General features: G+C 42.4%; 1 protein-coding gene across 3 annotated transcripts in view; it reads right to left on the reverse strand.

The window, feature by feature from the left end:
- Positions 1-25,913, reverse strand: part of pkdcca (protein kinase domain containing, cytoplasmic a) — a 451,220-nt gene that overhangs the window by 415,814 nt on the left and 9,493 nt on the right. Inside the window, exons 2-6 of one of the 3 annotated variants that reach the window (XM_024008356.3) lie at positions 20,220-20,342; positions 13,794-14,068; positions 13,268-13,347; positions 11,523-11,630; positions 438-611 (exon numbers count right to left, since the gene is read on the reverse strand). The exons of the other annotated variants lie outside the window; for them this stretch is intronic. Of the exons in view, the coding sequence (XP_023864124.1) occupies positions 438-611; positions 11,523-11,630; positions 13,268-13,347; positions 13,794-14,068; positions 20,220-20,342 (760 nt within the window). The remainder of the gene's footprint in view (positions 1-437; positions 612-11,522; positions 11,631-13,267; positions 13,348-13,793; positions 14,069-20,219; positions 20,343-25,913) is intronic. 3 annotated transcript variants of the gene reach the window in all.

Here is a 25,913-nt window from a genome sequence, read left to right on the forward strand (position 1 = left end):
AAGAAAAAAAGTAAACACGTGAATAAAAAGTAGAAAAGTAGGAGAGACCGTAAAGTTGAAGACATTATGTTAAATGAGCGGAATGTACCCTATAGCACGTGCTTCCCTTCTACAATGTATTACTGGTTCATTGCATGAATGCAATGACAATCGTACAATGCCAGAGATGTACAAAATAATTGAAAAAGACTGAAAAGAAAGAACTGCGGTGAGAGATATACTGTATGACAGGGGAGGAGAGGATGAAGAGTGAAGAGAATGAATGTGAAAGTACTGGCATGGTTCAATTACGATTAGTGATTGCCATGCTGATGTGCTCCCTTCAGACTGCGCTACAATTAAGTGTGTGTGTGTGTGTGTGTGTGTGTGTGTGTGTGTGTGTGTGTGTACAATACAATGATAACACTGTAGCGTGAACACATTAATTTAACTCTTACCTGTCCAGGTTGTCTGATTGGTCAGTACAAATGCTCGGCACTGGGCGTGGCTCTCACATACACCAATAGCCTCTGTGATGCTGTAGACTGACAGCAGACATCCATCGTGCTGATAGGATGGCCAGCAGCGGTAGTTCTCCCCAGGAATAGAGGCATCCACTACACGCTTATAGTCTGGAGAGGAGAAGGAATTTAGTTAGCAAGGAAGGGTGTGCGTGTGTGTGTCTGTCACTGGCAGGGTGTAGATGCACTGAGGGTCCTGCACGCGTGTAATGAGGTAGGTCATTGTGTGAGCGCGGGGGCTCTGTTTTGTCTGTCTGTCAGAGGGAGTGCCATGGAGCTATTTGGGAGTGAGAGGCTGACATGTCTTCTGTGATCCTCGACGCCACCCTCCCACTCACCCCCCCGCCCACACACACACACGCACACACACAGACACGGCACACACACACTCACACTCCCCTTTTCCTCTCTCACCCTCCCTTTGCCCCACTAACTGTCTGACACACATTGTAAAGGCCACTTTTCTACAATGGTTGCCACGGCAACCGTGACCCCAGGCAGACTGAACTCAGGATTGACAGAGAGGGCAGAAGAGAGAGAGAGGGGGGAGAGAGAGATAAAGGGAGAGTGATCTGAAGGGCCCAGGAATGAGGACCACACTAGAATACCTCCACAATTCTTTCTCTTCTCTCTATTTGTRTTCTCTGTTTTTATCATTCTAATCCTAAATCTTAAACGGGACCACTTTAAAATATTATTATATATACTGTATATATATWTTTTTTWACCTTTATTTAACTAGGCAAGTAAGTTAAAAGAACAAATTCTTATTTACAATGACGGCCTACCCCGGCCTAACCCAGACGACGCTGGGACAATTGTGCACCGACCTATGGGACTCCTGATCACGGCCGGTTGTGATACAGCCCGGGATCGAACCCGGGTCTGTAGTGACGCCTCTATCACTGCTATGCAGTGCCTTAGACCGCTGCGTTACTCAGGATCCCTAAAATAGAAAAGGGCGATTGATTTAAAACATACAAATCAAATGAGATTACATTTCGATGTAATACATGTGTAGACCGAAGTTGCAATTTAAATGTACGTTTACCATGGCAATATAGTAACATAACTTTCATCAAATTGTATAATAGAGTGAATGAAAAAAAAGATCAAGATTGTTTTAACCAGATTCAGAGTTCCCCTGAGGATCCACTAACAATATACAGATGAAGTCGGAAGTTTACATACACCTTAGCCAAATACATTTAAACTCAATTTTTGTCATGATCATCGTAAGAACATTCGGACCAAAGCACAGCGTGAAATCGGTTCGACATTTTTTATTATAAGTGAACCGCACAACAAAACAATAAAGAATAAATTACACGTGAAGCTATGGAGTGCTCACAGGCAACTACATATAAACAAGATCCCARAAAAACCAGTGGGGAAATTGCTGCCTAAATATGATCCCCAATCAGAGACAACGCTAAACAGCTGCCTCTGYTTGGGAACCATACCAGGCCAACATAGAAATAAAACAACCTAGATTACCCACCCTAGTCACACCCCGACGTAACCAACTAGAGAATAAAAAGGCTCTCTGATGGTCAGGGCGTTAAACATTTTTTCACAATTCCTGACATTTAATCCTAGTAAAAGTTCACTGTCTTAGGTCAGTTAGGATCACCACCTTATTTTTAAGAATGTGTGAAATGTCAGAATAATTGAGAAGAGAATGATTTATTTCAGCTTTTTATTTCTTTCATCACATTCCCACGTGGGTCAGAAGTTCACATACACTCAATTAGTATTTTGGTAGCATTGCCTTAAATTGTTTAACTTGGTCAAACATTTCGGGTAGCCTTCCACAGCTTCCCACAATAAGTGGGCTGAATTTTGGCCCATACCTCCTGACTGAAGCTGGTATAACTGAGTCAGGTTGTAGGCCTCCTTGCTCGCACATGCTTTTTCAGTTCTGCCCACAAATGTTCTATAGGATTGAGGTCAGGCATTGTGATGGCCACTCCAATACCTTGACTTCGTTGTCCTTAAGCCATTTGCCACAACTTTGGAAGTATGGTGGGGGTCATTGTCCATTTGGAAGACCCATTTGCGACCAAGCTTTAACATCCTGACTGATTGTCTTGAGGTGTTGCTTCAATATTTCCACATAATTGTCCTCCCTCATGATGCCATTCTATTTTGTGAAGTGCACCAAGTCCCTCCTGCAGCCAAAGCCACCCCAACAACGTGATGCTGCCACCCCTGTGCTTCACGGTTGGATGGTGTTCTTCGGCTTGCAAGCCTCCTCCCTTTTTACTCCAATCATAATGATGGTCTATTATCAGCCAACAGTTCTATTTTTGTTTCATTCAGACCAGAGGACATTGCTCCAAAAAGTAGATCTTGTTCCCTATGTGCAGTTGCAAACCGTTAGTCTGTGCTTTTTTATTGCGGTTTTGGAGCAGTGTCTTCTTCCTTGCTGAGCGGCCTTTCAGGTTATGTCCAATATTAGCACGTTTTACTGTGATATAGATACTTTTGTACCCGTTTTCCTCCAGAATGTTCACACGGTCCTTTGCTGTTGTTCTGGGATTGATTTGTACTTTTCGCACCAAAGTACGTTCATCTCTAGGAGACAGAACACGTCTCCTCCTGAGCGGTATGGCGCGCTGGGTACCATGGTGTTTATACTTTGCGTACTATTGTTGTACAGATGAACGGGGTACCTTCAGGCATTTGGAAATTGCTCCCAAGGATGAACAAAGACTTGTGGAGGTCTACACAAAAAAAAAAATGTTTAGGGCTTGGCTGATTTCTTTTAGATGTTCCATGATTGGCAAGCAAAAAGGCCACTGAGTTTGAAGTAAGCCTTGAAATACATCCCACAGGTACACCTCCAATTTACTCAAATTATGTCAATTAGCCTACAGAAGCTTCTAAGCCATGACAATAATTTTATGGAATTTTCCAAGCTGTTTAAAGGCACAGTCAACTTAGTGTTTGTAAACTTCTGACCCACTGGAATTGTGATACAGTGAATTATAAGTGAAATAATCTGTCTGTAAACAATTGTTGGAYAAATTACTTGTGTCATGCACAAAGTAGATGTCCTAACCGACTTGCCAAAACTATAGTCTGTTAACAAGAAATTTGTGGAGTGGTTGAAAAACTAGTTTTAATGACTCCAACCTTAGTGTAGGTAAACTTCRGACTTCAACTGTAAGTTTGTCYACGAACAATAAATAAAAGCAAAAACATAAATCTAAAATACGAAACAAATGAACAGTAAAGTCAATAGAATTAAAAAGTTTTCCTTTGCCAAGGCCCATATCAAACTACTGCTGGTAGCCAACTGTTAATAGCTTTATGTTGTACAAATTCAAAGTCTTTTTCTCTATTAGAATAGCCTGTTTCGTGTCCTGGGTTTCATGCTCAGTAGAGCAAGTCTTATTTCTCAGAGTGTTCTCACGTGAAACAATAACTCCATAGACATACTGTGTAACCACAGTACATTACTGATTAAGCCCGACCAGACTTGGTTAGCTGGATCTGAGGTGGAAAAGATAATATTGAGTGCATGGCTACCTGTGGAACAGTCTTTGCAAATTAGATGCAACTAACCGTATACAAGTATCAGTAAGTAGTTTGAATGATCAGACTTCAACAATGTATATGATGCTTTGGAATATGCACATAACAACACAGTCATGCTCTGGATTTTAGCGTGCTAGGGTCTTATGTAGGATCATAGTTTGAGACAGTTTTCTACAGCAGGAAAATAATCCTGCAGCAACAGTAAATGTYAATTATTATGTGGATTAAATTAATGGACATTTTTGTAGGGGTTGATKKATTTTTTGTGAGGGAAAATSAAGTCTGAAATTTCTAAGTGGAAATTACAAACTTCAGAAGCCTTTTTAAACCTCAAATACACAACAAGTTTTAAATTCCCTGAAWGTTCTCCTGRGACAGGGTGATCAAATTAAGATCCTACATATGTAGCTTGATTGATGTGTGGCAATTGTCATTCTCACGAAGTTTAGTAAAATACAACAGAATTGTTCTGTGCTACTTTTTCTAGTGGTTAGAAACATTACTGACTATGATTACCGGCCATTGTTATGCTGGTCTTTGGATGCTAATAGTGAGGTTTTCCTCTGTCTCATCCCAAATGGCTATGATTACACTGTGGTTCTAATGGCTAGAAACCACACTACACAGTCCAGTCAGCAGGATAGCCGTGTGTGTGTGTGTGTGTGTGTGTGCACGTGCATATGTGTGTGAGTGCATGTGTGCATGTGTGTGTGTGTGCTTGTATGTGTGTGCTTACATGCTTGTGCATGCACGTACAGTACCTTGGATAAGTATTCAGACCCCTTGACTTTTTCCACATTTTGTTACGTTACAGCCTTATTCTAAAAATTGATTAAATATTCAKATTTTTTCATCAATCTACACACAATASCACATAATGACAAAGCGAAAACAGGTTTTTATACATTTTTGCAAATGTATTAAAAATAAATAACAGAAATACCTTATTTACATAAGTATTCAGACACTTTGCTATGAGACTCGAAATTGAGCTCAGGTGCATCCTGTTTCAATTGATCATCCTTGAGATGTTTCTACAACTTGATTGGAGTCCACCTGTGGTAAATTAAATTGATTTGACACGATTTGGAAAGGCACACACCTGTCTATATAAGGTCCCACAGTTGACAGTGCAGGTCAGAGCAAAAATCAATCCATGAGGTCGAAGTAATTGTCCGTAGAGCTCCGGGACAGGATTGTGTTGAGGCACAGATCTGGGGAAGGGTACCAAAACATTTCTGCAGCATTGAAGGTCCCCAAGAACACAGTGGTCATCATTCTTAAATGGAAGAAGTTTGGAACCACCAAGACTCTTCCTAGAGCTGGCCGCCTGGCCAAACTGAGCCATCGGGGGAGAAGGGCCTTGGTCAGGGAGGTGACCAAAAACCCGATGGTCACTCTGAAAGAACTCTAGAGAACATTCCAGAAGGACAGCCATCACTGCAGCACTCCGCCAATCAGGCCTTTATGGTAGAGTGGCCAGACGGAAGCCGCTCCTCAGTAAAAGGCACATGACAGCCCGCTTGGAGTGAATGCCAAGCGTCACGTCTGGAGGAAACCTGGCACCATCCCTACGGCGATGCATGGTGGGGGCAGCATCATGCTGTGGTGATGTTTTTCAGCGGCAGGGACTGAGAGACMAGTCAGGATCGAGGGAAAGYTGAACAGAGCAAAGTATAGAGAGATCCTTGATGAAAACCTGCTCCAGAGCGCTCAGGACAGACTGGGGCGAAGGTTCACCTTCCTATAGGACAATGACCCTAAACACACAGCCAAGACAACGCAGGAGACAAGTCTCTGAATGTCCTTGTGTGACCCGAACTTGAACCCGATCGAACATCTCTGTAGAGACCTGAAAATAGCTGTGTATCATCACTCCTCATCCAACCTAACAGAGCTTGAGAGGATCTGCAGAGAAGAATGAGAGAAACTACCCAAATACAGGTGTGCCAAGCTTGTAGCGTCATACCCAAGAAGAATCCAAGCTGTCAACAAAATCCTGATTAAAGGGTCTGAATACTTATGGAAATTTGAAATTTCAGTTTTTTGATGTTTAATAAATTAGGGGGYAAAAAACTGTGTGCTTTGTCATTTTGGGGTATTATGTGTAGATTGATGAGGGGYAAAAACAATTTAATACATTTTAGAATAAAGCTGTAACGTAACAAAATGTGAAAAAGGTCAAGGGGTTGAATACTTTCCCAAAGGCACTGTATGTGTATGATAATTAATGTATGTATGTGTGTACTGGTTAGTATGGCTCCATGAATCAGCAAATAAATCATTATTTCAATAACCTATAGGTTGTTATTTTAACTGAGACAGCATTCATGCTGTACATGAAGCAGTTTGAGCATCTGTACTTCCCCTACACAATCAGGATCCACTTTTCCTATCTTCTGTGGGTTTAATGAAGCTTCACAGGACTGTGACAATGGGCCTAATGAGAAGGGCAGCTTCAAAGCAAGTCCCCCCTGCTCCTTTAAAAGCCTCCCAGCCTATGAAGCATGAATCATTGAGTCCAGCTTTCTCTTTCTTTCACTTTCTCTCTCCGTTACCTACTATGTTTCTCTACTTCTCTTTTTTTTTTAAGTGTCATGCCTGGCTGGACCAGGAGTAGTCCTGGTGATTTACAGGGAGGGTTTACACGCCTGTTTGAAGAGGAGGAAGAAAGATGGCCTTTAAATGGAGGGAGGGGGGACAGGACAGTATGTCTCTCCGGACAACCTGTCCGCAATTTATTATGTGGAGGTACACATACGCACACACACACACACACACAAGCTGGCCCCCCTGCATGCGTGGCAGCAGACAATCAATAACTACAACTATCGGACACTTTATGGCCATAATAAATGCTTAACGTAGCTCTCGCTTTCTGCAAATGCAGGACTTAAAAGCTCCAGGAATGGCATGACGGGGAGAGGGAAGGGGAGGGATGGAGGAATGACGGGAAGGAGGGTGCAAGGAAGTAGGCATGTCCCTGTGTGTAATTGCAGAAAAATCACATGATGCAAGGCCACATTCCACAGGGAAGCCCTGCATGGGCAACACTTCCCCAGCTAACACATAACGTTCTGAGAACCATATGTTTCTTAGAGCTTGGTGAGAGCGTGGTTGTCCTATGGTTAGTTTGCATACAACTAGGGCTGTAGCGYTCAKAAAATTTCGTCAACTGGTGWTTGTCAAGCAAATAACTGTCAGTCTCATGGTAATTGACCCTTAATTAACATAAACACATTTAGCATCTCCTGGCTTCCACCTCAAGCCACTGATGCAGACCTTTGGAACATCTACATTTTAGAAAGTCTAATAAATCCATGTAATGTAGCCTACACATTCATAATAAATCCATTATTCATTTTAGACAGATCTAAAGAAACATGATATGAAGAAAATATAGTATATTTCAGAAGAACAGAATAAGATACTGTGAGTTGTCCTTATGTTAGGTCCTGATCTGGCTATGCCATATGGCTGTGGGCTACACTGGCTCATTTAGCAGACAAGATTTGCTTCYAATGCGTGGCATTATTTAATATTATTTTATAGTATGAGGAATACAGTTGAACATAGCTGAATAAAATAGCAAGGATGTTTTCTCCAAACGATTTGAGGGAATGCGCACGTGGCTATTCTGTGTTGAGCGGTTAAAAAATAAATAGGTATTCCAATATGCTTAATTTAGAGTTATTAATGTAACTTTAGTTGMGCTATATGTTTTGATTTTTAATACGTTGTAAGGCTGCATAATGARATTCTTATGACGATTTGATAAAAGTCGCTTGAAAGGCATGAGCTCTGCTTAGTTTTTTTGCGCAGGCTGTACACACTTCATCATTCTTTCATTCACTTATTGAGAATTTCCCGGCGACATCCCCTTTGTGTGACCGTAATGCACCCCAAAAACATCCATGCCTTTTGCAGCCCTTCTCCCTGAGGGTTGCCCCGAAGCACCTCTCACTCACATGGCTCCCCATCACGTGTACGGGTCTTTCTCACAGGCTACAAGTGAAGACAGACACATCGGGAACGCAACTGTGCGCATCCTTATCCAATTCCGAGGTGCATATTGAAGATARTGGAAGAACTGTCCACATTTACTTTTCGTCAGCCAACAAGATGAGTAGGCCTAATGAACAGCAAAWYCACTAGRCTATGTCAATCTACTATCCCCCATAGTACAAAGGTTGACCTATTCTATTCTGTGGGAGAAATAAAAATTTCCAAACATAGTCTGGGACAGTTGTGGGATGCGATAGATSACAAATTAATACAACCACAAGCATCAAAAACCTTTTTCAAGCAATGAGGCTGACGCAACAGATCAGAACYTTTAGCTTAAAATGTTGATAAACTGTTAGGCTATTTATTCACATTATAAGCGCAAACACAAGCGTGAAAACACTATTATCAAAAGTGACTACAAATGTGATTATGCATGTAATGTTTTTATTATAAAGGTGCATTTTTAAGGTGAAAATGATCTTCCCCAAACTTGAAACTCACACGCTGCTTATATATGCCAGTTAGGCTCTACACCCCTTGTAAAGCGGATTAATGTGCTTAAGAAGTTATTTGGCCACTTTAGTTGTGATAKAAACCTTATCAAAACATATAGGCCTATGGTCTAGGCTACATGAGTTGRGCAACTATGATTCGATAAAGTCACACAAAAAAAATGCATTATTTCTTGCCTTACGCTGGTCATCATTCACAAGCGATAGGCTAATATTGTCACCCATCACACTATTCTTGATGTAATCTTGTCTTTACATATACTAAATAATAGATTTAGAATGGACCATTATCATGCACTTGTTTAGAAACAGGGGCAGGGGAAAAAATACATGTCATCTCTGCATTTAAATAGCAAACGGAGGACACTTTTCCCATGGTTTATTTTCATGCCAGCCAGGTAGGCTATACTCCTGTTGTAAATAAAAGCAATGTGCTTAATATTAGGAAAGTTGAGAAATAAATATAGTAGGCCAGGCCTATAGAAAGCTGAMGGAATCCTCCTATTTTTAATAGAGGCCATCAACTGTTTTGTTGCGCAATTGCATAACCTATAGAAATGTTGCACAACATGAGCTCATGGGCTCTCATGAAGTGTTTGATTAGATTTCCGATCATATTTGCATTGATGTCAGAGTGATTAGAGAGTGCTGAGTGCCAGGCAGTTAGCAAGTTCGGTAGGCTACTAATGACCAGCAGCAGCATCAGAGCTTGGAGAAGCCTAATTACCGTCACTAAACGGTCAAGTAGAATTTGACTGCCTTCAGGTGTAGSAGTGATACGGTCACCACAACAGCCCTACATACAACCTTCCCACAACWTTCTGGGAATGGTGCAGGATAGTTGCTTGGCATTGGAACATTCTCAGTTTCTCTGTATTRCATTGCTTTAACACAACGTTTCCTAAAAGTTCTAGGAATGTTCTCCAACTGGTTTGGCATTGGGAATGTTCTCAAATAGTTCAGAGAATGTTAAGGAACAACGTTCTTCTMTGGGAATTTCAGTTCTMCAGCATAACGTTTCCTACATGTTTCCTCATGGTTCTATTTAAATTCATGTTCTGAGAAAATATACAAATGTCCATAAAAACCATAAGGAAACATTAGTAACTTTCAGAAAATGTTCGARGCATGTTATTTAAAAACATAAACATACTTTCTCCATCTTGTTAAGGGTGTTCAAGTGTGTTGGCCACACCTGATCTTAATGAGCACTTTTTTCATTTGAAATGGGTTCTGTTTGAATAGACTAAAATGAACAGCATAAAATCATGYCATGCTAGCTCCATCCTGGTGGCGCACTGGACTAATTACATGGATAGAGAACAGAAGATTATAGGTTTGAATCTCACTGATGCCATGTAAAAATAAAAAATAAAAAATGTGTTTGCATGATGCCTAAGGAAATGGATTTCTATGTGTCCTATCTGTGAGTTCAAAAACGTTAACCCAGAATAAGATAGCAGTGTTTTTAAAAGTCTTATTGAAACATTCAGTTTAAGGAAGTTATTAAAAAACCTCCAAATAACCTATAATTAAGTTTTCAGAGCGTTAATAAAACCTCACCGGAAAACGTTCAAGGAACCAAAGTAAAACATTCTCAGAACCTCCTGGCAACCTAAAAATATCGTTCCCAGAAAAGGKAAAATTGTCACTTCTGTTCTCAGAACGTTTTAAAAACATTCCATTTTACCAGTCAGTAAAATAATGGCTTTGTCCCCACAACCAATGTGAAACCAAAAGAAAACGTTCCCCCAACTTCCAAGGAACCAAATGTGATAGCTGGGTAGCCACTGAGAAAGACCCTACCGGTGTTCCTGTGTAATAGTTATAGTAACAGTGAGAGAAACCACAGCACTTTGTTCTGTGTCAGTGAGAGAGGAGCTCAAGGTGGGGACTGGGGAGTGAGAGGCCTACTGGAGCAGCAGTGTCTTTGTGAATAGCTAAGCAGACCCAGTTGTGTTCGGCCCTTAGGCTGCGAGCACTCGTCAGTCAACAACTGTCTGAATCTGCTTTACACTGCCAATGGAGGGAGGCGATTCGACTCGAAGGAATGGGGYGAGAAAGAACATGTGAAAGTAAATGAAGAAGAGCAAGGGACACCAAGTGAACATTAGAAAGTGAAAACTGACTCCTCCAGATAGAGGAATGGAGAAAGGTGAAAGGATAGAGAAGGAAAGATTTCGAACATACAGTAGATGAGAGCTGAGCGGAAGAGAGGGAGAGCTCACTCAGTCTAACCTCCTCCCCCCCAAATGCACCCTGGGATTACCAGAGCTGTCAGTCTCTCCCATCCCCCACTGAGTTCCCTCCCGTTATATGAAGTGTAATCTTTTTAATCTCATTCCATTTGTCCGGCGCATATCTGATCAGACCCTTCTTTCTGTCCTTACTTCACCCTCCTGGGCCTCTAGGTGTACTCACCTACACACACACACACACACACACACACACACACACACACACACACACACACACACACACACACACACACCACACACACACACACACACACACACACACACCCCTAAGGGCAGTCCATATATGGCCATCTTCATGGGCCCTCCAGTCTGTTATGTGGCGGTTCCAACCCCAAACTTAGTGTGTCAGTCGAGGGGATAAATGCCAGTAGCCTAGACATATAGCCAATTGAAAGGGGTAGTCCAGGACACAGAAAGTCCAGGGGAGACAGCCAGTTATGTAACTATATTACCGTATGAGCTGATATCTAGCACAGTGTGTGTGTAGGATGCACTGCTGTGTTTAATTACATTAGACTGTTATCTTACACAGGAATGCATGGGAACAGAGGAATGATGTACTGGATTTGCTGTGGTATGACAGTGTGTATGCGTGTGTGTCTGTGTGTGTGTGTATGCGGGTGGGGGTGGGTGTGTATGTGCATGCYTGCACATGTGTGTGTGTACTGTATGTATGTATTTGTGTTTGCATGCATATGTACCTGCTCTGTGCGTCTGTGTGCTGTTCTGTAGGTAAAATCCATTCCTGTACAGGTACAACACTTCCTCCAACTGAAGTAGTGTCTCATCTATCCCCCATATCAGCTCTCCTGAAACCAACACAGGAAGAAACATTCAGATACTGCAACACAGTTTAAACTCTACACCTTCAAACAAAATGTCACATAACAAGGTTAGGACTCATTGTTYTACAGATATTAAAGCATACAATTGAACCAAAAACTGGTTGAAACTAGTGTACAATAGCACAAACAAAACAGGCGCAGCTCAGTCTTTCAACATCAAGGGACATGGGGCAGTGTCTGTGTTGGCTATTCTTATAGCAGGGGTRCTCAAAGTGGGGTCTGCGGAGGTACTGCAGGGGGTACGCAACCAGATCTGAAATATACTACTAACAACAACAGATTAAACCAATTTTGGCCAAGGGATCCATGGAATAAGTTTAAAGGGTGTAATACAAGACAATACAATGTAATATTAATCTAGAATTTATGTTCTTAACCCTGGGCAACATGGGCCTGGGAAGCTCACAGGGATATTGGTGTCCACACCTATTACGCACTCAAAACTTCTTGACAAAAAAACAAAAAAAATCAGAATGGACTATAATTTAAGGTTTAAATAAAACTGCAAAGTTTTCACTCTGCCTCATGGCAAAATGTGTAGAATTGCAGGATATTAGCTTTCAAGCTGCAACAATGAAAAAATCTCTCTACCCCATGACAAAATGTGTAGATTTGCAGGAAATTTGCTTCATAACTGAAAAATTATCTCTCTGATGCCAAGAGGCGTGCCTTTTAAATGTTCCTTCCCGGGGCTCGAGACTTGGTTCATCAGGCCATGGACTGCCAAAGTCATAGTAAAGTCTTCGTAAAAATCACTTTGTGCACAAAAAAAATATCTCACTCGAGTTTTGTTCTGATTATGAGGAGATCCCTGATGAATTTGCTATCACAAAATGGGTCCCTGGCCCCAAAACGTTTGAGAACCCCTGCCTTAAAGGAAAAGCTGCTCAGAGGTCGTGAAGCTGTTTGTCTGATAGGCTGACTGGGAGAGATAGGATCACCTGACTCATCCTCCAGTTGGCGCACACARTCACAAACACACAGATGCATGCACACACACGTGCACACAGACAGAGACACACACCGCCCGCCCACGCGGCCTGCGCCTTCACGGCCTGTTGTGTCCCAGAAAAACAGATCTCAAACACCCGGCTGACATACCATTAACCTGAGGAGAAGCCAGATAGGGAGGAGGGAGGGAGGGGAGAATGGAAGAGGGAAGGGTAGAGAGAGGGGGAAGCAAAGAGAAAGGGAGAGAGAGAAAAAGAGAGGGCAGGGTGGATAGAAGGGGATCCAGCTTAAGCAGATAACGTAGAGAGCACTGAGGCAGACTAGGTATACTGGTAGCTAAAGTGGCTTAATCCCTAAACCAAACAGGAAATAGTGAGAACTAGAAAGAGAGAGAGACCAAACACCCACTAGGCACAAACTGGTTGAATCAAYGTTGTTTCCATGTCATTTCAACAACAACAAAAATTGTGATCACGTTAAATCAACGTGGAAAACTGATTGGATTTGCAAAAAGTCATCAATGTACAGGAATTTCAGGATATGGGGTATTTATTTTCACCCCCTTCAATGACATGGTTCAAAGTTCACGTTAGTTGACAACTCAATGAAGTGTATATACAAAAAATGTAAGTTGAACTGAGGGCACTCACCTGTAGAGTTAACTATCTTGTCCAGTAGGGGTCTTAGAGTGGGCGGGGCACTGTGAGGCAGCAGGTAGGTGAAAAAGAACCTGGAAATCAAAATCAAATGCAGTTTCAAACACCACAGCCAAGATTCCTTAGACTCCAACAAATCCACCCCCACATTCTGAAATTGCATTTTTGTCCCCCACCAAGTTTTATAAATGGAWTGTGATACAAACGAGGCCCGGTGTGCTTAAGGAACATGCAGAAGCCTCAGAGCGGTCGGGTAGGCTGTTTGGAGTGTTTACCTGACTAGATAATAATTTTTATTTTATGCGCCCCTGACTCTCATCATACGATGACGTAACTAATTCAGAGGAGGCTGGTGGCTGCTAAAATCGGAGGAGGCACTCATTGTCATGACTGAAATGCAATGAACCCAACCAATCCTCGGATTACTTCCCCACCAGTCTTCGCTGAACTAATTGGATGATCCTCTAAAATGGCGGGGGTCTTGATTCTTCTGTCAAATGGCCAAACGCTTGCTCCTCACCTATAGGCGTTGTAGAGATTGCGCTTCTCGTTGATGCCCAGGCAGCGGCCTCTGCTGCAGGGGAGGGTGAAGTTGCGGGCGGGAAACTCCATGACGCAGTCTGAGGTGGAGGAGGGTGAGCAAGGGGCCTCCTCGGTGCTGGCGTCGTCCAGGTCGGTGACTTTGAGCTCTCCCGCCACCAAGACAAACTGGCGTGGTCTGAAGTCCAGCAGGGTGACAGAGCCTAGAGGAGAGTGGGCCAGGTAGTGGAGAAGACGTACCAGACTCAGACAGATCTACAGCAGAGAGAGGAGAGAGAGAGAGAGACAGAAGTGATAAAGAGAGGGGGGGAGAAATCAAACGTTAACACACATTTACATCACATCGTTTACAAACCTTTGAACTCATCGTTTATGCAAGCAACTGCACTTTCTTTATGTTGGTAATTCTCTAAATCCCTGAGAAATCCACTGAGAGGACCTGTGTGGTGTGTGTGTGTGTGTGTGTGTGTGTGTGTGTGTGTGTGTGTGTGTGTGTGTGTGTGTGTGTGTGTGTGTGTGTGTGTGTGTGTGTGTGTGTGTTGTTGTGTGTGTGTGTGTGTGTGTGTGTGTTGGTCCTTCTCCATTGTGTGTGTCCAGGGGGCAAGGGTAAGGTCTGAGAGTAGCAAGAGGATGTGTGAAAGGGGGACTTGAGACCTATAGAAGATATACTATAAACCGCACAGAGAGGGGGATTGAGACGGAGAGAGAGAAAAGAGGTGAAGAGGAGGAGCTGAACAGCTAATTTATTTTCAGGCGAGACAAAATCGTTTTTTAATGTACTGTGGATTATTAGTGAGTAGGAGAGGTCAGACTCAGAGCACTGAGGCGTGAAGGAAGTCTCTTTCTTACCCTAGTGAAGGAAGAGTAGTGCTGGAGGGATGCAATACTATGTCAGACTGTGCTTAAATGCTGGGTCAAATGCACAGGTCCTTCCCTGTGTACAATGATGAGGCTAAAGCTGGAATTTAATCCGACMAGTCATAGGGTTGTTGCAGTGTCTTTGCTTACAAACTTCTCATAGTTTGTAATCAGATTTTTTGGAATGATTGATTTGATTTATAGTCATAGGTTTTTTTTAGTAGCCAAAACTAATTTTGTTTGACCATGGTAAAAAMTACTACTGTGTATTGTAAATTCTACAATACGGGTTTGATTGAATTCAGCCATTAGTTCATAATATCCATACATGTAAATGAGCCTGACCTGAAGGTTGACAGACTGCTGGGTGGGAGTGGTTGGTGAGGGAAGGGGAGGGGCTAAGGGGGATATGGGTGTGTCTGTCTCACTGACAGGGGCTGCAGGCCGAGGCCATCAAAGCCTTCATCAACGCTTACAGGAAATGGCTACAGACTTAACGGTAAATGGAGCGTTTGAAATTCAGTGGGTTTACAGCGGGCCTCCCTAGAGTCTATTAATGTCTCATGCAAATTGCAAAAAAAACYTATTTTCTTTTCATTTTCCACTCCACATTTCAAGGGAAGGATCTTGGGTGAGAAGAGGGAAAGATACCTGACAATTATGTTATGGGGAAACAAAGGAGCAACCAAAAACAGCACACACTGATGCCTCCATGAACACACACATCAAGATCCATAGACAGTATGTGGTGATACTCCAGTCAAATATTATTATTATATTAAAGCTGCAGTATCTCATTTTTTGGGGCAACCTGACCAAATTTACATAGAAATGTCAGTTACAGATCTGTCATTCTCATTGAAAGCAAGTCTAAGAAGAGGTAGATCTGTTCTATATGATCTTTTCTATGCTTCCCACTGAGCCTCAGATCCAGTGAGTGAACCGCAAAGACATTAACAGAGCCATTTGGAGAAACTACACTTTCCGTTGAAGGAAGTCTCTCAGTAGAAGAGCTGCCTGTCTGAGGGAATCTCCTCTGTGTTGCCAGCGAGGAAGGAATAGAGGTAAAGGAAATGAAAGGATACCTAGTCAGTTGTACAACTGAAAGAGAGCACTTGCTGGTGATTTCATGCGCTAGAGCTCTTCCATCCTCTGTGCGGCAGGCGGTGGACACTCCCAGGTCACAGGAAGCAATAGGAAATAATTAGAGTGCGGCGCTGTAGCGATAGTGATCGGCAGACCAGGCCCAGCAGCCCCAGTGGCACACAGGCCACCAAATTCCATAGAAATGTCAGTTACAGATCTGTATTTGTCATTGAAAGCAAGTCTAAGAAAGGTAGATCTGTTCTATGTGTGCTATTTATGCTTCCTGTTCTATTTCTATGCGTCTTTTACTTTCGTTTTGTACACCAGATTCAAACAGCTGAAAATACAAAATTGGGGTTATTGAAAATATATTTCACAGCGGTTTAGAGGGTACAATGATTCTCTACACTATAAATTGCTTGTTTTTGTCACATAAACTGAAATTAGGCGAACTATTCAAATTTTTCAACCAGGAAATGACGGAGCAATTTTCTGCATATTGCACTTTAGTAAAAATATTTAAATGATCATCTATTACATTTTCTACCTCATGCTCTGATATTGCATTAGGTAAAATCGAGTTACACAGACAAAAAAACATATATTTTTAAATACATAGTTTCCGCTCAAAGGTAGACAAAGCCTTTTCCCACTGAGCCTCAGATCCAGTGAGTGAACGCAAAGACATTAACAGAGCCATTTGGAGAAAAGCAAAATGTTATGTGCAAATGAAAGTTATTTGAACGCTGTTGCTATCCTACTTACAAAAAGGAACAAGCACGAGGAAGGAGTCTTAAAAGCAGGTATTCATGGTCGCTGTTTAAAAGGGGGAATTTATTTCACTTTTACTTCAGTGGCTTAGAAACATTTCCGGCTATCATTCAAGGCCCAGGAATCAGTGGAAAGTTACCTCGATGTATTTACCAGAAGGCTGATGTATTTGATGTGTCTAACTACACTATGGAGCTCCGAGAGGAGACAGCTCTGACTCTGGTTAACATTTTACTGCAGTGGGCTAATCATTGTCACAGAGTGTTTCTTGGTGTTCTTAAACAAATCTACTCTGAAACAAAAGTATACACCTCACACACATGGTTATGGGATAAGAGAAGACACCTGTACCATGTCAGATATGGAGTTGAAATGTATTCATGTTTTTGTTTGCATCCCAATATTACACTTTATATAAATCACAGAAGACTGAACTATAACAAAACCATTGACATAGAACACTGGATTTTGGGCATTTAAAAAATATTATGTTTAATAATTATGAAATTATGAAAATATGAATAACATTCCACCCATGAGGCCACGAGGTCATTTGACTGCAGGAAGGTTCAAGTTCGGCCTCTCCTCTATAAATAGTGTTGATTAAGGGATGAAACAAATAATGCTTTATGAGGCCATAGACTAGTGTGATGACATGTAGATGGGCGTAGTGTGAGTGTTATAAATGACAGTGATGACAATCCAAGAACGTGTTGAGCCGTGCATGTGTCAATGGTTACACTGGGAACTCTACAACTAATCTCCCATGCCCAGTTCCCAATCCACCCTAGCCCCTACACCCTAGTCCCTACCCCCAGGCACTTATTCAATCTGAAAATATTGGATAGATGTAAATAATATGGAAGCCCAACACTTAAGGAGGCCCAATGCCTTTCAGAGGGCAAGGTGAAGCAATAACACATTTTGTATATCTATCCATCTTTCAGGTCCATAGTGCCTACAGCTATTGGTTGATTGGAATTTGCAAACAATCTCAACTGAACTTTCCCGCCCGTATTCATCACTACACTTTTCCGTTGAAGGAATCTCTCAGTAGAAGAGCTGCCTGTCTGAGGAATCTCCTCTGGTGTTGCCAGCGAGGAAGGAATAGAGGTAAAGGAAATGAAAGGATACCTAGTCAGTTGTACAACTGAAAGAGAGCACTTGCTGGTGATTTCATGCGCTAGAGCTCTTCCATCCTCTGTGCGGCAGGCGGGTGGACACTCCCAGGTCACAGGAAGCATAGGAATAATTAGAGTGGGGCGCTGTAGCGATAGTGATCGGCAGACCAGGCCAGCAGCCCAGTGGCACACAGGCCCACCAAATTCACATAGAAATGTCATTTACAGATCTGTATTTGTCATTGAAAGCAAGTCTAAGAAGAGGTAGATCTGTTCTATGTGTGCTATTTCTATGCTTCCTGTTCTATTTCTATGCGTCTTTTACTTTCAGTTTTGTACACCAGATTCAACAGCTGAAAATACAAAACTTGGGGTTATTGAAAATATTTTCACAGGGTTTAGATGGTCAATGATTCTCTACACTATAAATTGCTTGTTTTGTCACATAAACTGAAATTAGGCGAACTATTCAAATTTTTCAACCAGGAAATGACGGAGCAATTTCTGCATATTGCACCTTTAAGTAAAAATATTTAAATGATCATCTCATTACATTTTTCTAACCTCATGCTCTGATATTGCATTACGGTAAAATCGAGTTACACAGACAAAAAACATATATTTTTTAAATACATAGTTTCGCTCAAAGGTGACAAAGCCTTTTCCAACTGAGCCTCAGATCCAGTGAGTGAACCGCAAAGACATTAACAGAGCCATTTGGAGAAAAGCTAAAATGTTATGTGCAAATGAAAGTTATTTGAACGCTTGTGCTATCCTACTTACAAAAAGGAACAAGCACGAGGAAGGAGTCTTAAAAAGCAGGTATTTCATGGTCGCTGTTAAAGGGGAATTTATTTCACTTTACTTCAGTGGCTTAGAAACATTTCCGGCTATCATTCAAGGCCCAGGAAATCAGTGGAAAGTTACCTCGATGTATTTACCAGAAGGCTGATGTATTGATGTGTCTAACTACACTATGGAGCTCCGAGAGGAGACAGCTCTGACTCTGGTTAACATTTTACTGCAGTGGGCTAAATCATTGTCACAGAGTGTTTCTTGGTAGTCTTAAACAAATCTACTCTGAAACAAAAGTATCACCTCACACACATGGTATGGGCATAAAGAGAAGCACCCTGTACCATGCTAGATATGGAGTTGAAATGTATTCAATGTTTTTGTTTGCATCCCAATATTACACTTTATATACATCACAGAAAACTGAACTATACAAAACTTTTGACATAGAAACACCGGATTTTGGGAATAAAAAATGTATTTATATGTTTATTATTATGAAATTATGAAAAATATGATAACATTCCACCATGAGGCCACGAGGTCATTTGCCTGCAGGAAAAGGTTCAAGTTCGCCTCTCCTCATAAATACAGTGTTGATTAAGGGATGAAACAATAATGCTTTATGAGGCCATAGACTAGTGTGATGACATGTAGATGGGCGTAGTGTGTAGTGTTATAAATGACAGTGATGACACATCCAAGAACGTGTTGAGCCGTGCATGTGTCAATGGTTACACTGGGAATCTACACTAACTTCCATGCCCAGTCCCAATCCACCCTAGCCCCTACACCTAGTCCCTACCTCCAGGCACTTATTCAAATCTGAAAATATTGGATAGATGTAATGATATGGAAGCCCAAGACACTTAAGGAAGCCCAATACCTTTCAGAGGGCAAGGTGAAGCTAGATTAACGACATTTTTGTATATCTATCCATTCCTTTCAGGTCCATAAGTGCCTACAGCTATTGGTTGATTTGGAATTTAGCAAACAATCTCCACTGAACTTTCCCGCCCCGTATTCATCACTACACTTTTCCGTTGAAGGAAGTCTCTCAGTAGAAGAGCTGCCTGTCTCAGGGAATCTCCTCCGGTGTTGCATAGCTGCCTGTCTCAGGGAAGGCATAGAAGTAGAGAGCACTTGCTGGTGATTTCATGCGCTAGAGCTCTTCCATCCTCTGTGTGGCAGGCGGGTGGACACTCCCAGGCCACAGGAAGCAATAGGGAATAATTAGAGTGTGGCGCTGTGGCGATAGTGATCGGCAGACCCAGCAGACCCAGCGGCCCAGTGGCACACAGGCTCATGCTGCTAAGCTAGGGAGGCAGGAAACTGGGCAGGCTGTGGAAATACCATCTACTATACCAGTAGTGTCCCTATAAACCAAGTCAAGCCAGCCAATGCTACAGCCAATTCGCTCTGCACTCAGACAGCCTGTAATGGGTTTGAGTCACAGGAGGCTCAGTAAGGCCTTAGTATCCATTCATGCATGTGATCCACCCTCAGTCCCTCAGTAACCCCAACCAGCCTACTCTGCTGACTCAAACATTTTGCACTCTGTTCAGTGAGAGACAGAAAAGCACAAGAAGCTCACAAGAGAAGTGTTAATGTTAATGTGGCATGAGATGAAATACTGGTAGTGCTTTAAGTGAGGGTCTGTGTTTAAGTGAAGTGTGTGTGTGTGTGTGTGTGTGTGTGTGTGTGTGTGTGTGTGTGTGTGTGTGTGTGCGTGTGCGTGTGCGTGCGTGCGCGCGTGCGTGCATTGTAACACTCACCCTGAAGCGTTCCTCCCAGGAGGTCTGCAGTAGTTGAATCATCTCCAGAGGACTACCGAGCTCTGTAATGGCTGTCACTGTGTCCTGGATGTCATTGCTGTCCTGGTAGCAGTAACCATACAACTGGAGGGGGACAAAGAGATACACTGGTTATTCATCTATACATACTGTACATGGTATAAATCTGAGCAGTCAAATGCAAACAATCTCTATCAGAAGATGATGTTTTTGTATGTCAATTGCATGCATTCTGATTCTGAAAAGGCAATGACACATGAGATAGCTTTGGCACTGATGAATGTTTCTTTTGGTCGATTCCAGTTGTTTACTCTACTCTGTATTACCATGGCGACAGCCTCCTAGAGAATCTGGCTGGCCCTTTGCTTGCAGAAACATTTACATAAGATCATTTGTGCCAGAAGAAGTAGTTTGAAATTAGAGGGCATGAAATTCAATCTAAAAAGCTGAGCAACCGACATCGCCGTCAACCATACCAGCAAACCAAATCAAGGGAAAACACTGACTACGCAAAACAGAGAAGGTGGCATTGCGTGTTGTTTTTTGGTTAATAAAATGCTTCACAAGTGAATGATGTGAGAATGTAGCGTGTCGGAGAGTAAAGTAAAGGGTGCATACACTTGGAGTCTGACTAATGTTTGTTAGCAGTTTTGGTGCATCTGCGAAGAGCAATGTGAAGAGGGATGCAGAGACATTTATAGCAGTGGTGTGTGATAGGAAATGTGAGGTGCCCAGTGGGTGCCAACCCTGTGGGAGGAAAGGAAGGGCCTGTGGGCAAGGCTGGCAGAGTGCCCCCTCACCCCTCTCATGGGTGCTGCACGAGAAATACATGGAGAAGACTTCACCCTTGCCTTCTTTGCACTCGCACTTGTCTTTTCCTACCAGCACTAACTTTCCTGATAATTACTTTATTAAGGAAAAATGTACACTATGACTGTGATATGTGGTTGTCTCATCCTAGCTATCTTAAAAAGATGAGTGCACTAACTGTAAGTCGCTCTGGATAAGAGCGTCTGCTAAATTACGAAAATGGAATGTAATGTAAGTGTATACTTCTAGAGCTTTATTCAGGCCTCCAGGATAAGTCCGATTCAATATTTTCCTRGTGCAATGAGAATTGCATGTTTGAATTGAGTTTAGTTTAATAGAGTTGAGTTTTCTAGTTTTGTGGTCTCTTTATTACTCTCTATAAATAGTGTTTAGTTGAGTACATGAATCCAAAGTGCATTTTTGCAGCAAAGATTTGCTATCTGAGATAGAAATGCACATGAATGACTATTATCACCCTACGCCATCTCCCTCTGATTCAGAGGGGGTTGGGTTAAATGCGGAAGACACATTTCGGTTGAATGCATTCAGTTGTGCAACTCCCTTCCCAGATTGTGTGTGTGCACCACATCTGCAGCCAGTGCTGAAGTTGTTGGTATCGTGCAGCAGAGGCTTTCTTATGCGAATATGACTGCATCTGGGCAGTGTTGTTCCTCCATGGCAGACTAGACTCATCGGCAGCTCAGCATGCCCTGAGTGAGATAGCAGCTGTACGCCTGCTGGGGCAGTGTTTGTGTTTACTCTGAATGTGGTGCCATTTTGTCTGACTGGAGTTCAGAGGTCACTCACCTCGGTAGTTTCTTTCTACTGAGAAAGGCATCACTGAAATATTTTAGGGAAATGTTGTTGTTTTTTACTGTTCTGTTGTGAGTTCAGGTTTTGATATGTGTCGGTTTTTTTCTGGAAGAAGAGGTTTATCTATGTGCGTTGTTGGACGGGTGTATATGGAGCATGACAGAGCGTGGCTTACAGTGAAAAGGCTGAGAAACTGTGAGGTGAGGTAAGTATCAAAAGGCAGGTACGTTAGGAACAAAGCCTAGTACGCCAATCCCCTGGCAGTTCTCCCCCTTCCTGGCCGCAGGCAGGAGTGAGTCAGCATGGCACGGCTCAGCATGYCCTCACCAGGAACAGAGAGGGGACCAAGGGCCAGGGCCACAAACACACACCAGCCCAGGGACCAGATACACTCACACAGGCCATACCCTGGGGTTTAACRCCACTGGCCAATTGGCTGTACACACAGGAAGGAAGTTGAAGGAAGGAAGTTCTCTCTGTTCTTACTAAACAGAATGTAGGGTAGTGGGAATGAACATTTCAACTGAGACAGTCGTATAGAGATATTATCGAGAAGTGAGAGATGAAGATGGACAAAGAGAAGGAATCCATGTAGGTTCTGCTTGAGGTGGGACTGGGTAGTGGTCAAAGTGAGACGTTTCAAGCAGCCAAGAGGGGGTGCTGCTGCTGGAACAGTTGCCCCGCTCGAGAAGCAGATGAAATAGTCGAGAACATATGCTATACGAGTCATAATATGCCAACACATCAGCGCTCCACAAAAGCATTTCTGTGTGGGACATTATTAATGTGTAAATAAACGCGGGGGCCGGCAGGGCAAGCCGAGCTGGCTGTTACCCCATTCACCACACTTTCTTTAACGAGGGCCTCCTGGTCCCTGATCAAACCGGCCCCGGGGCGGACATGTTTGTCCAGAGATGAAATCCCCAGCATCTGCCAGAGCCCAGAGCACACTGCTGCTATTCTGTTGGACAGGGTCAATGCAGGACTGAGTGTCAGGCAAACAAGAGTACCTCTATCATACGAACAGGATTCTCTCTGGATCTCTGCTATGGGCTGGTGGCGACTTACTATAAGCCCAGGTCAGGTAGTAGACCCAATAAAAAAGTTGAGATTTTAATTTCACTCACAAATCATGTAATAAGGAACATACTTTTGATTATTATTCATGTGGAATTCATCAAATCCATGTGTGAAGCGTATTCATGTAGAGTATACGGGTTTAACTTAGCGCTCCTGTGTGTGTGTGTGTGTGTGTGTGTGTGTGTGTGGTGTGTGTGTGTGTGTGTGTGTGTGTTGTGTGTGTGTGTGTGTGTGTGTGTGTGTGTGTGTGTGTGTGTGTGTGTGGTGTGTGTGTGTGTAAGCCTGTGCGCCCTCCTCATTTGTGTGTGTGTGTGTATCGCATGAAGTTAATGGTTAAATTTCTTATGCCTTGTTTTAATCAGAGACTTGGACCAAGTGCAACTGGCAGAAAACCCTCTGTCATTTTCCTTTTCCATGTGAATTGATCCTAGTACATTAAATGGATTTGAGACTTATAATGCATTAAATAAAGGAGGGTGAAATTGTTAAAACCATACGTTTGGGTGCATAAAGGGGTTTAAAAGTTTTGAGTTTCGATGATTAGACTCCGTTTATTACATTTTTCCCCTTATATAATTTGCATGACTTCATAGGGTTGAAAARACAGAGTTTGGGAGAAAGTGTTCCGGCAGCAAAGACGTATGACTGCTAACTTAGTTACGTTATTTATAATGAGGGATACCCGGAGAAAATCGGACCTCTGAAATGAAAATGGATGGCCCACCCTTCAGTAAAATATATTTTTATCCGACCATCCCTGAACGCTTAAAAAACTAAAAAAACATAACGTGGATAGCAGAGAACATGCCTACCATTTACCCTCACTCCTAGGACAGACCAGAGCCTTAGATATGCAGTTTTAGAAACTGTTCTTCGTTTTGTAAGCATTACATGGCAAAGTAGCCAAGAAGGTTGTGGATTCGCAGACCACCGCMGACAAGGGTAGGGGTGAAAAGATATTCATTAAAATAAAAGCACTTCCTGAATCTATCAACTTATTTGCGGTCTGAGAAAAAATGTCCTTTTATAAARGCATTTCATGCCATTTTAAGTCATTTTTACATGATTGGAGACAAGCAGAATCTTTTTTRATACCACGACAGAGCATGACAACAAATMAGTGTATGCTGCAGCAGCGGAGACGTTTTGATTTCTATACAGGCTAGTCTAAGTTTGGAACAGTGTTGAAGTCGTCTGTAAGCTGTAAAAACGTTGCGCAACAGAAGCGTTTACAACTGACGTATTTCTGATCGTCAGTGGTTGTTTACTACAGCAGCCGCATATCATCAGGTAGACCTATATGCATTTGGGAAACTATCCTTGTGTTGACTGTGATTAGGGCCTGGGAATACAAGAGCAGCTGCTACGGTAAATGAACAAACTAGGCATGCATAGCTCACTGCATGATCCTCAAACCAATGACTGGCCAAACTCTTGTTTCTAAACGCGATTTCAAAGGCACTGTAGAATGACTGTACAGCCTAATAAGGCATTTTCCGTTTCATTATTATGTKATTCGAAGTAATGATGTTTTCGATGACATTTTATGCAGCCTAAATGCGACATGTATAGATAGGCATGTTGTTGAAGTGCGGTTGTTGATGTGTTGTTGAAATGCTGAGCGCTCGTGCCAGCCGGTAGCTGTTAACAATCGATTTCACAAACGGCAGGCTATAGCCTTGAAATAATAACAATATAGTCTAAATAATACATGTTCATTCCTTCTTAGGCTACCTGGCTTGCTCCTGACWGATTTAGAGTTAGTGTGTTGTTTAATGGCCTGTTGAAATGTCGAACGTCAATTGATAGTGTCCGAATCACACATCACTTCCAAAGCGAAGTTACATTTGTGTCTCCTCGGCTARAGAAGGTTGTAGTGCAGCCTCTGAATGTCATAGAGACAAACCAAAGATATCTCAAAAGATATTCCCCAACATTTTAGAGCTTGTTTCTAGTGTAAAGCATTGCGGACAAAYGCGTTGTTTTAGATCGCTGTATATAATCAGGTCCATTAAAAGCTTAAGCTAACAAGGGGTAGGCCTATACTTTTAGCCATTTTCTTTAACAAAAGCCACAATACCCTCACATACCCCCTCAATTTAAGCCCTGGTTTTAACTTAGCAGACCAAGCTCTTCAGTGACACAGATATGTAAGGAGTGCATGGTGACTGAAGGAATTGTCTGACAACATCTATGGATAGTAGKCTATAATTTCATCTGTCAAAAAAGTAGGCCCATCTCTTKTTTCCTGAATAGGAAGAAATAGGCTAAAAAATAAAGCCCTCTTGTTGTTAGAAGCCTAAAGTCAAATTAAGATGAAGACTGTTTAAATGAATTAGGCCTTCTCGAATTAGCCTACTTTCAGCACCCATGCGCTGTCTATTCCCGCGGCTGCCGCTTCATAGCAATGTAAGTTGTGTAAATGACTTGAATATGGCTTGTTGTGAGTTCAACAATTCTAATAAATAGACTTCATTATGGGCTACGAAACATATTGTTTTTATTCAAATAAATTATAACAGTAACAAACTTACATCCGGTCCTCCTCATCTTCCGCGCTTTCCCTCTCAAACTGAACAGGACATCAGTAGGCCTAGTCCACGCGCAGAGATATTGCAATTTGGTTAGGCAGCACAAAAGGGTTTACATCATCAAGAGCAGGGCAGGCCAGGGCTCATGATTGTGAACGCCTATCCATTTCAGTGTGTAATGCAGTGTAACCTACTTTCATATATACCATCCCAGCAGCGCCCAGCAGAGAATCAGGGATGAGGGGCATCATGGGGGGGGGGGGGATCGAGATTCTACAATAAGCAAATCATTCTCAGCACCTGAGCAATACAAAAAAATACAAATCAAATTGTATATGTCACACGCGCCGCATACAACAGGAGCTACCTCTCTGTCCTAAGCTACCTCTCGGTTCGGAGCTGTCTCCTCAGTCTGATGGGGCCCTTTGTGAGGGTTCCTAYG

The sequence above is a fragment of the Salvelinus sp. IW2-2015 genome, linkage group LG18, assembly GCF_002910315.2.
Source record: "Salvelinus sp. IW2-2015 linkage group LG18, ASM291031v2, whole genome shotgun sequence".
Taxonomy (NCBI): Eukaryota; Metazoa; Chordata; class Actinopteri; order Salmoniformes; family Salmonidae; genus Salvelinus; species Salvelinus sp. IW2-2015.